The sequence below is a fragment of the Lithobates pipiens genome, unplaced genomic scaffold (assembly GCF_037356315.1).
Source record: "Lithobates pipiens isolate NorthernLeopardFrog02 unplaced genomic scaffold, aLitPip1_a1.2 Scaffold_27, whole genome shotgun sequence".
Taxonomy (NCBI): Eukaryota; Metazoa; Chordata; class Amphibia; order Anura; family Ranidae; genus Lithobates; species Lithobates pipiens.
This window is the reverse complement of record NW_027507788.1, coordinates 136720847-136732857: the sequence shown is the minus strand read 5'-3', so window position 1 is coordinate 136732857 and position 12011 is coordinate 136720847. Positions and strand designations below refer to the sequence as shown.

General features: G+C 42.5%; 1 protein-coding gene across 8 annotated transcripts in view; it reads left to right on the top strand.

The window, feature by feature from the left end:
• The window catches only part of TNNT1 (troponin T1, slow skeletal type), a 121896-nt gene that overhangs the window by 46430 nt on the left and 63455 nt on the right, over positions 1–12011 (top strand). For 2 of the 8 annotated variants that reach the window (XM_077457530.1, XM_077457529.1), the window contains exon 5: positions 11705–11728. The exons of the other annotated variants lie outside the window; for them this stretch is intronic. In XM_077457530.1, the coding sequence (XP_077313656.1) occupies positions 11705–11728 (24 nt within the window). The remainder of the gene's footprint in view (positions 1–11704; positions 11729–12011) is intronic. 8 annotated transcript variants of the gene reach the window in all.

The window sequence follows — 12011 nt, the reverse complement described above, 5'->3', positions numbered from 1 at the left end:
TCATTGCTAACGTCACATTGCAGAATGGAGCCCAAGGTGTCAGAGGTAAGAGAGGATCTGCAGAGTCGGGGTAGCCAGTGGGATATAAAGTCAATCAGCAGCCCCCATGGGGGTACCATTACACATGTTACTCTGGTGACCCAAAAGCCTGCAGAGGTTTTCTTAACCTGTGTGTAGTTGTAGCCAACTTCATTGGGGCACCCCTAGCCTTAGATCTGGTCCTCATCTTGAAACCTGCCTCCACACCTCTTTTGATCCTGGCTATTAATTGCCCCCTGCTTTAATGTGGGCCCCATACACCAGCAAGAAGCTCAAAGGAGTGCTGCACAGGTAAACCGTTGCATACTTAGTCCTGCTGTAAGTTGCCACATATGTTATCCAGGGCATTTACTGTCTGCAGTGGCATACGCTAACCATAAACTGGTTTAGTGAAACAATATAAAACAGCGCTAACAGAATATATATTAATCTAAACAATTCAATGACATAATGGCTTGTGCCATATGAATCAATAAGCAAACATAAAATACACACAAATCTATAAAGTGATTGGTGCTCACATAATGATTGAATAAAGTGCAACGGTGCTCCAAACTTGTAAAGTGTGAGGTGCCACACTCCCCCTTCGGTGACCCCACTCACCAGAAATATTGGACCCTCAGCTTTCCAGTCTGCAGTCGAAATAGGCTGTGGTCTATTAATCTGGGGTATGAATGATGGCTGCTTAGAGGCTCCTCCAGAGCAATTGCTTTATACCAGAGAGAATTTGCCACACTCCATAAATGGGGAGACAGAGAGGAAACGAAATACCACTTAAAAAAGTATAAAGCACAAACTAGGCGCCACTTACAGGATAACTGGCAAAAAACAGGCATCATTAACAACATCCAAGTCTAGCGCTGGTTGGCGTGCTGTCCACGGAGGGGAAAATTACATGAATAGTTAGCGTGAACCGGAAGTGTGTCAACGCATTTCGCCCCTCCTACAGGACATCATTTGTAACACTGGTTCATTTATAAATAAACCTTGCCAGCAGGATTTTCCTTTGTTGCTAAGACAGACAGGACACTAGAGTCCTGTATAGACTTCCAGGGTTTGAAAGACATGTTTGATTTGCGGGGAGACCTTCTCCAAACTAGACCTGAGGGGGCCTACAACCTGATCTAAATAAAGAAGAGAGATGAATGGAAGACTGCATTCAACATCAGGGGTGGGCTTATGAATACCTTGTAATGTCCTCTAGTTTGTGCTCCTGCAGTCATCCGATACGTCTTCAAATATTTTGTATATCTAAGCAATATTCTGTTTATTGTCATCACTTGCGGATGGTTATGCAACAACTGCAGAAAATGAGCTCTATGTCAAATCTGAAAAGTGCTTCTTCAACCATCAGGAGATGCTCTTTCTGGGAAGTGGGAACATTGTTGCCAAGAATGGCCACTGAATAGATACCAACAAGGTGCCCTTTCAGAGAACATTGGTTTCCAAAAATGGTCACTGAATGGATCCCAACAAAGTGTCCTGCTAGTCTAAAAGCCTCCCTATTATTTATGAGCTTCGCAAATTATTATCTTTTTTTACCAAGGGTTATTCTTCACTGGTAGCATCCATAACCACCCTAACCTATAAAGTTGCCGATCCCAAAAACTGACCTCCTAAGGCCATGGAAGCTTTTGATGCCCTGAAACAAGCCTTTCTGGCTGGATCAGCGTTACACCTTCCTGATGCTGCCAAATCTTTCTTCCTGAAAGCCAATCTTTTTTTTTTTTGTGGGGGTTTGGGCCATATTGTTGCAGAGTGTGTAATGCAAGATGCTCCCCTGTGCTTTCTTTTCAACCTACAGTACTTACAGTCTGCCTGTTATATCTATCCAAGACAAGCCATTTATTTTCTCACTTTACATTTGTCATTCTGTACATACTTGGTTCAAACAATACCAAAAATTATGCTCTCTCGCTCTCTCTCTCGTTCCTTTGATTCTCAGAATCTAGAAACTTCTAAACAAGAGCCCATCATTTCTGCCACACGGCTACTGGCTGTGACAAAAATCTGCCACAAAAATGTGACAAATGACAGGTCAGAACTTGCTGTGTTGCATCTAATGTGTGAAGGACATGGCGTTAAACCCAACATGCTGTCACCAGTATATAATGGGACTCTTAGCTTTATCCGGCACAGAGATTTTCCAGTTTGCTGGATTACAATCTAAAAGCCAGCAGACAGAGTGATCAACACTGAGGTTTGATTAGCTACGCGATTAACCTGCAATAACAATCAAAATTGCTTGCACCACGTGTTTGTATTTAAATGGAAACACAAACCAATCAAATATCTACGTCAACAATTCTAATTTTTAAGAAATGTTTGTAAGACACACAAGTCGTACCAGGCAAGGATAGTTCAGTGTTTTACAATATAGTAGTTCTTCTTAAACAAGATCACTCATGATATACCCTGTTAATGAGCGTCCCTAAGAAGAAGTTCTGTGCTTAACTGGCATTCCTCATCTCGGAATATAGCCGTGTTAAGTCTTAATTGATTGATTGTTGCCTGCTTCTATTCTGATAAGAAGGTTTAAAGGAATATATGGTGGGTGATATATATAGACTGCTGATGCTACTGACAAAAGATTTAAATCCATGTTGTGTTGCAGACTAGTGGAGTTTAGCATAGTAAGGGTGCCATTGTGTTTTCTAATTCAGCTTTTGGGATGCCCTGACCTCATTACTGTCCCAACCTCCCTCAGAAAACTCCCTCAGAAAATGTTCTATTCCTCAAAGAAAAACACTTGTTCCACAAACCCACAAAATGTACCCAAGATCAGCAAATTTCAATTTCAATTTCAACAAATTCTACTTTCCAAAATCTAAATCTACAGGCTCAAGTTGTATTATTTCTTGGATTGAAAAGGATACAGCCCAGAGGCACATTCTTGGACCTTAGCTTCTGATGTTTACACTCCTCACCTTGTATGGAAATTACATTGTCAGTTCCCTCTGAAACTAGACCCTTGCAGTGGGGAGACCTTGGAAGAAGGAGCAGTGTCATAGTCACATGGACACTTTCAGGTATTCCTTAGGTTCTTTTGACCATGTCACCAGGAAGTTTAAGCTCAAGTGGGAGACACTGTCTCTGTTCAAGCACAATGTTTCAGTGCTCAGTGCTACCCAAGCTCCAGTCTGCTACCATCAGTCCTGATACAGTCTTATACAATCAGTACTGCTAAATTCTGCTACTTGAATACTCATGCTAGTTATGAATTATAAAGGAGGTGTGTATACCAATACATCTGCGGATTCTCCCTTTCAGTCGAGCACCACCTCTGCAGTAGCAGGGGCCCATTGAACTGTTAAAAGAGACACCTTCTGGTTTTTTAATGATTCCCATTGCAAGTGGGGTTCTACTTGCCGCTTCCGGCATGAATACTCAGGATGTGGAGGTAACCACCCCATCAGTCGCTGTCTCAAAAAAGGAAGGGCTTGTTCCGTAAACCAGGAGACAGCTCTGGAAAAGGGGAGGTTGCCAGTGAACATCGAGGCGATTCGATCCTGGCTCGATAGGTATCCTGACAGGCAGTCTACTGCGCTATTGGGGCATGGCTTTGATCATGTTTTTTTGTATCCCTTGCGACCTCCCTCCCACATTACCATCCTCCCCTTTGAAACCTGCTAGACAACACCCTGTGGTTCTCCCTAAGAAGTTGGCCAAGGAGGTTGCTTTAGGCCGTATGGCAGTCCCTTTTTCTGAGCCTCCTCTTCCCAATTTGGTAGTATGCCCTTTGGAGGTGGTCCCCAAGAAGGAGTTTGGTAAATTAGGCATTAGTAAAGATCTCTCCTCTGTTTCATACACATGTTTTGAGGCAGCCCTCTCTTTAGTTAAATCATTGGGGCCGGGCACACTTATGGCAAAGACAGATATTGAAGCAGCTTTCCACCATTTGTCAGTTCATCCGGACAGCTTGTTCCTTCTGGGGTGTCACATCAATGGGGCCTATTTTGTTGACAGGTGCCTTCCGATGGTTCGCTCTATTTCTTGTGTGTATTTTGAGTTGTTCAGCTCCTTCCTGGAATGGGTTGTCAGGGTTCACACAGGATTCAATTATGTAGTCCATTATCTTGATGACTTCCTGTGCATCAGTCCTTGCGGTTCGCAGGTTTGTGAGCTCCCGCTGCTTAGTCTCACATGCATTTTTGCACAATTTGGGGTGTCCATCTCCCCCGACAAGACGGAGGGACCCTCCACTGTCATAACATTTTTGGGAATTGAAATTGATTCTGTCAAGGGTGTCTGTAGCTTGCCTGTTGACAAAATCTCGGATGTGATCGTCAGCATCGAATTAGCGTTGCAGGTTAGAAAGGTCACCCTATGACAGTTGCAATCGCTGCTTGGTAAACTAAATTTTTCTTGCAGAATATTGTCGGTGGGCTGAATTTTCTCACGCCGTTTGTCTTTGGCCATGGTGGAGGTTCGGGAGCCGCACAATTTTTGGGTACCTTTGATGGTACTTCTTATTGGCTGGAGTTCCCCCAGACTAATGCGGACTGTAATTTGTTCACTGATGCGGCAAGATCCTTGGGTTTTGGGGCTTTCTTTGTAGATAGATGGTGTGCGGCTGCATGGCCTCAGCATTGGGTTGATGCAGGTTTTACAAAAAACCTGACACTTCTAGAGCTCTTTCCCTTAGTGGTGGTGGTTGAGATTGCGGTTGCAATAAATCGGTGCTATTTCATTCTGACAACATGGGGGTGGTTTCCTCTTTCATTACTTTGTCGACCTCTTCTCCTACTGTGGTAAACCTATTGAGACAATTTGTTCTTGTTTGCATTTTAATTTGCTGTTTAAAGCGATTCATGTTCCTGGGTTGCTTAATGACATAGCTGACGCTCTTTCTCACTTCAAGTGGGACTGCTTCAGGAAATTGGCGCCAGAGGCACAGGAGGAGAGTGACCCCTGTGCAGACTGGTTATGGACCCTTGTCTAACAGGTATGTGAACATTTATTCAGTGTTCATTAGCCCTGTCTACCTGGTCGGCATAGTTTAAGGTGTGGCTGCAATGGTTTCTGACAGAGAGTATGGCTGCCAAATTGGGCATGTCCAGTAATGCAGTTCAGAGGTTCGGCCAGAGGGGGGTCTTCTCGCTATCGCACATATGTGAGGCTTTTCAGAATGGACATATGATAAGTTCAGAGGGCGACTCTGTATGATCAGGAGGTGTGGGGTTTTTGGCTGCTGCCTTCTGGGTTCCATCTGTTGAATTATTACGTTACTATGTTGTATTTGCTTTGTTTCTTTTTAGGTCAGCGGCAAACCGTGATCTGGATCATGGGACGTTCTTTCGTTTTCTGGGCGGCTCGTAGAGTTTTCCCGACATCCCAAGTCAAATTGGTGTGGCTGGGGGTCTGGGGTAGGCTCTGGGCCAAGGTTCTACCCTTACTTCACAATCGTGTGATGCTGGAGGGACCTACAGATGTTTTGCTGCTGTATATCGAGGGTAATGACCTTGGGATTGTTTCCTTCCGAGCACTTCTTTGGGCAATGCGTCATGACTTGACTGCCTTTTTGGTTGATCATCCACATGCTCTCTGGTCTGGTCGGAGATCCTCCCTTGTTTTTTCTGGCGTCATGCCAGGGACTTCAGAGCCCTTGACAAGGTGCATATTAAAGTGAATAGGGCTATTTCCAAGTTTACCACGTCAAGGAATGGCCTGGTCGCTCGTCATGTAGATTTGGAGGGTAGGCGTTGTTTTTTTCATGCAGATGGGGTTCATCTAAATGACGTGGGCCTTGACATGTTCAATTGATTACTACAGGACTGGATGAATGGGCTCTGTCTTTGTGGCGGTCAGGGAGTCGATAAGGTAATCATCGATCTCCTGATGGTGGCGGTTATCCCTTTTGCCGGCTGAGGTGGCAGGTGGCTGATGGAGTCAGTTGAATGGGTAGCAGGAAGCCCTTGGTAAGCCCCCTGAGCCTAACCTGGATGGCTGGGGGTTGAATTGGCTCCTAATAAGTAAGGAAAGTTTAGATTTGCCACTCAGCACTGCTAAAGGGATCTGGTGTTGGCTATAGATGTTTACTGGTTTGATGTTTAATTTACAGTTGGCAAGCTGTGGCCGATACCTAAGTAATAAAAGTATCAACCCAGTCGAAAAATAATTTTGTTGTGCGTATGATTATTTTAGATTAATCTTAAGGAGAAGTGAACAGTGGACCAGTCAAAACTTAATTGTGCATTTTGGTCTATCAAATATCTTTGCCTGCTGCAAATAGATCCATCTTGGAGGGCTATGTCTAGTGTGTGCACAGGCCCTTGCTGAAATATGTTGCTGTAAATGTGAGCAACTATATCTGTGTGCAGAGTCAGACAAGAAAACCGGTGCTAGTGCAGAACAGAAAGTAAACAGTCTATCACAGCACATCAATTCCAACAGCAAAGATAGTTATAGAAACCACAGTTCTTGTGCTTGTTCAAAATAAAAAATTCCAATGCTGGCACCACTTTCAAAAACTGTAGAAAGATTTACTTCTAATGATATGGCAAAATAAGGCTATACACTTACTAAGGCACAGGGAAACCTCAAATGCAGCAGAGAGTATAAAGGCTTTATAAATCTGTCTTCTTACTGTTCTGTTTCAAATTCCACTTATGGATTGACATAACTCCATAGCCCCAGTGTGTCCAAACCTTATGGTCACCTGCTAATTAAAGCACCATCCACACAGGCATCCTAATGGTCCAAGACACAGAAGTTGAATCCAATGCAGTTTTACTTCACAAAGTACATAAGAGTTTGTTTTTCCAGTTTTTGAACTGTAAAAGTACTTTCTATACCTTTTTCCTTTGCTGACTGAGGGAACTAAATATGGAGGGTCTAGCTAAGAATGTACCACTAGCACTGAATAGGAAGGAAGTACCAAATCACAAAAAACATGTTCTAATTACTAGGTGCTGGTCTACAGCAATATGGAGAAGGTAACATTGCCTTTAATTCTTCTCTCCCTCTACTAAAATACTGATGTGTTGCTTCTCCTTCAGCCACCATAGAGAGAGCTAAAGCAAAGCTAGCCCATAGACTTCTATGCTGAGAATCCTGGGAGTTGTGGTTTGAGACCATAGGCCCAGTCTCCTTACACTACAGATCCCAATAGGCTCAGCGCAGCAGGATGAATGGAGAGATGATTTATATTAAACTGCCCGGGAAAGTTCTCCTTCTTAGTGCAGAGTGAGTTAGTGAGAGAGCAATTCTGTCTGGATATTCACCTGGCAGCGGGAGAGCATACCAGTGGAGATCTGAGCCTGAGACTGGGAAACAGGACACCTGGGGGCAGCACAGCACTGCCCACATCATAGCACCTGCACCACTGCTGCAGGGAGATTGGAGTGTGCAGTCACCCTTTGCTTCCCACCCCTGATCACTGGAGGCTTCCAGGGAGAGACAGCAAGAAATCATTGCATCATCCCGGGGACTGGTGAGGGGGCTTTTTGCCATTGTTGTTAAGTGCACACATGCTCTTAAAAAGGCCAAATATTAGCTAGCAGAAGAACATCTCAAAGGATTGCCTTTTCCATAGAAACTATTCTGCAAATTCCCTTTGGTCCTCTGCCCCCTCTTTCTTTTAGTGCATACCTAGTCGGTCTAGGACTAGCATCACCTTCATAAATGCGCTCTGGTGGTATAGTTTCAGCACTATGTAGATTAAACTTTACTACTGCTCACTACTGCATTTCAGGTGGCTATGCTACTTTTTTATGCTGATCTGGATGTCAAATGTCACCTTATGACTAGTCCTTATTGTTATTATCATTTACAGTTGTATTAGGGAGCTGTGGAGCTGCACTGTTGGACCAACTAACGTAATATTAAGTATTTCTTATGCTGCCCGGTCCTCGGCTTTGCGGGAGGAGGGCCCATCAGCCAAAAATATTATTTTCGTATGATGCCTATTTATTGAAACAGTGTTACGCACTGTCCTTTATGGGCTCCCATTAGCAACAGAAACTTCAATGTGTCCTTTACATGCATTAAGGTGACCTGGGTCATTCCTTCCATGTGGATACATGCAACATTTTGGCTACATTTATGGTCTCCTAAGGAAGCCAGTAATTGATAAACCACCAAGAGACCAGTGCCTAAATTGTCTTCTGAAGTCTGACATAAGATATTTGTTATATTGAATGTATACCACTTTTTATTGGCAACTGTTGGCTATAGCTGAGCAGAATGAGCACCTTTTTTAGGGAGCCTTTTATATTCAATTTGAAACTGTATTGAGATGTTTTTATGGACACACCATAGGAATGTTTAAGCAATTATATTGTGAATAAAATTGTTTTGAATTTTAAATCAGTCATGTATTCACTCTCTTGGAGTTAAGTATGGCACCTAAAAAGTATTTTATTCTTAATTTATTCTTAATTTTCTCTCTTTCTTACATGTTTATGGATGTGGTACCACATCAGCAATCTGTGCATCATGTTTTTCTATTTGTTATTATCACTGTTAATCCATTTTATGCTTGCCTACATGCCAACCACACTGCGTGATAATATATTAGGTTTGCCCAGTTTAGTGTCTGTTTTCTTTGACACAACACTTATACTGGGTAGTAAGCATTACTTTCAGTGATTTCCTGTGATATTGTATGTTTGTACACCCAACCCCCATGTTCCTCTTAGGACCATGGTCTTCTTAGCAAACAATACTCAACTGACAGTCCATAGACAAAAAAAACATAGTAAACCTGACAAACTGGCAAGTTTGGGATTATATGCACAATAAACATGCAAGCCTGACGGTATATACTGTATGGACAACAAATGAACAATTGTGACAAAATGTGGACAATCATAACAGTATATGGGCAGAAAATGGACAATCATAACAACTGAGCTAGGCTACCTGTTGTTTCATTCCTTATTTTAAAGTCTGAATATAAGTACAAGGAAGAAAGATTCATAACATGGGTCTTGCAGTGTAGGGGTAGGGCTTCAGATGTGATGGAGCTAGAGAACTTACTTTTTGTGAACTCGTCCCCATAACTGAACTTCTTATTCAGTAGGAGGTCTTACTAATGCTATGGTTACAATTATTTTGCCAAAAAGGCTGTATCTGCCCTTCACCAGCACATTGTATTAGAAAATGTATGCATTGTCTCTGTAATACACTCACTGATTTGTCCCTGGTCTGTGATATACACACAGGAATGCAGCCCTGGTCTCTGTCATGTGCTCATTTATTTAGCTTTGAGCACTTCTGGGTTTAGAGTTATGAGATCCAGTGTGCAGTGTTGGCAACTTGTCAGCCCCTTCTGAAAAGTGTTGCAAAACAATAAAATATTTTTTTAAAACATTTTTAAAAGATCCCCATTCTGTTCATTTAGGTCTGGTATGGATTTTGAGGGGAATCCCCATGCCAAGATTTTTTTTGTGAATGCAGAGGGGTCCCCCCAAAAGCCATACATGACCCTTATCTGAGTATGCAGCCTGGCAGGCTAGAAAAAGGGGAGTGAGTGAGCACCCCCCTCCTTAACCATACCAAGCCACATGCCCTTAACATGGGGGGGTGCTTTTGGGCAGGGGGACTCTTCCCCCACACCCCAAAGCACCTTATCCCCATGTTGATGAGGACAAGGGCCTCTTCCCCATGACCGTGGGCTGTGGTTGTGGGGGTATTTGGGCAGGGGGCTTATCAGAATCTGGAAGCCCCCTTTAACAAGGGGGGCCCCCAGATCCCACCCCCCATGTGAATGAGTATGGGGTGTTGTATTGTACCCCTACTCATTCATCAAAATAAAGTGTCAAAAAGAAATAAAACACACACAGTATTTGACAATTCCTTTATTAAATATGAAAAAAACAATGTCCCCTGATGTAGATCCATCATCATTCAATATGCCTGCCACCACTGCCAGATACGAAAAAAGAAAAAAAATACGACCCACCCACGACGAGCATGCACCAGTTGGTGATGTCACTTGGGGGCAGTGTCACGAGGTGACGTTGACAGGCGGCCCCGCCCCTTACCTATATAAGGGCTGTCAAACGGTAGAGCAGGTAGTTAGCGGTTAGCCTCCGTCGTGGGTGGAGCGTTCCTTTTTTTGAGTTCTGGCGGTGGTGGCGGGCGGTGTGATTGACGATGGAGCTACATGGGGGAACATTGTTTTTACATTTTTAATAAAGAAATTGTTGAAAACTGTGTGTATGTGTTTTTATTTCTTTTTGACACTTTTTTGGTGAATGACTTGTTGCCAGGTCTGGTATGGATTGGGGGGAGCACCACACCGTTTTTTTTTACATTTTTGTATTGCCAGAAATGGTATTGTATTGCCTACAATTTAAATGTCATTTTTTTTTCTTTAGAAATGTCAGTTTTGCTACAGCAGTTTCAATACACGGTACAGATGTGCTACTTTACAGGCAGACTAAGGGGACCCCAAAGGTTTCACTTTAAGCATCATTAAAATTATTGCTCCTGTAAAAAATATTATTTTAAAAAACATTTTGCGTTGATACATGTCCCCCAGACCAGTACCCAGGCCTCCATACCCTTTTTATGGCCAATAACTTGCATATAAGCCTTCAAAATGGGGACTTTTTATTTTTCAAGTTCAGGAACCGGCTCGGGTACGAACTTTTTACATGTTCGTGAGTTCTGATGCAAACCGAACAGGGGGGTGTTCGACCCAGCTCTACACATGCTAGAATGAGAGGAACAAATCTAGGGCTATTATTTAAGGTTAGCTAAACTAACTGTAAATGCTTTTAAAGTATTGACAATTTAGGGTGTCATCACTTCTGTAGTTTCTTTGTGGCTTGACATATTTGGTATCCATGAACGTGACAACATTTCATCTTTTAAGTTTTTAAAATACCTTTTGGAGATTACTGTGTGTGTGTTCATTAAAATTTATTTGAGTGTAATTATTCCTGAAAATATAGGTTGCTCAAAGTTCATACAACATAAATTGTAAAATGTCACCAAAGGTCAATTGAATTCAGAAAATCAATTTTTTTTCCATGTAAAAAAGGTGCGCGCGAACAAAAAGAATTGGCCTGGCAGTGAAATAATTATGCCGCGTACACACGACCAGATTTGCCGGCAGGCTAGGTCTGAAGGGATTAGTCCATCAGACAATCCGATCGTGTGTGGACTAGTCCGATCATTTTTCAAAGAAAAAAATCAGACGGACCTAGAAATAGAACATGTTTCAAATCTATCCGACGGACTCAATTCCGACGGACTAAAATCAGGAGAACCGTTCGCCTGTGTGCTGGTCTAACGGACCAAATACGACACAAGGGAAGCTGTTGGCTACTGGCTATTGAACTTCCTTGTTTAGTCTCGTTTACATCATCACGTTCAAAACTAACAGACTTACAAACGGACTTAGTCCGTTCGTGTGTGGCCAAGTCTGTTCGTTCAGAAAGCCTGTCGGAACTCCACCGAAAGTCCGTTGGGAAGACCGTCGGACCTAGTCTGCTAGAAGGTCCGGTCGCGTGTATGCGGCATTACAGTTATATGTGTATGTCATATTTACATTTAAATTAGTTTTAATACTTACATGTCACTGCATTGTATATCATTGCTTAGCTTACACTTTGTTTACATCTGTTATGACAGCATTGATTGTTGCTTGTGTTAAATGCTTGTGCTTCTTTCTATGTTCATCATTGCTTTGCAATGTGTCTGCTTGATGTTACAGAAGAGTATGGAGAACACATAGAAGGTAAAACATCAAAACTACCTTATATCTTTATATTCTGTTGTATCAGATCATTACAGAAATGCTAGTACAGGAGATATAAAAATCAGCATGTGAATCAAATTGCCAGAACAGTCTAAACCTGAAATGTCAGTTTTCGGGTGGAGTTGGTCTTAAAGTCTTTCATTTTAGGGTTTGTGATATGAGTCTTCCATAGATGAGTGAATACTAGATAAACAATGACAGATCTGCCCCTTCTTGTTGTGATCATTACACTGTCAAGATCGCGAAAACCTTTTTATATTGT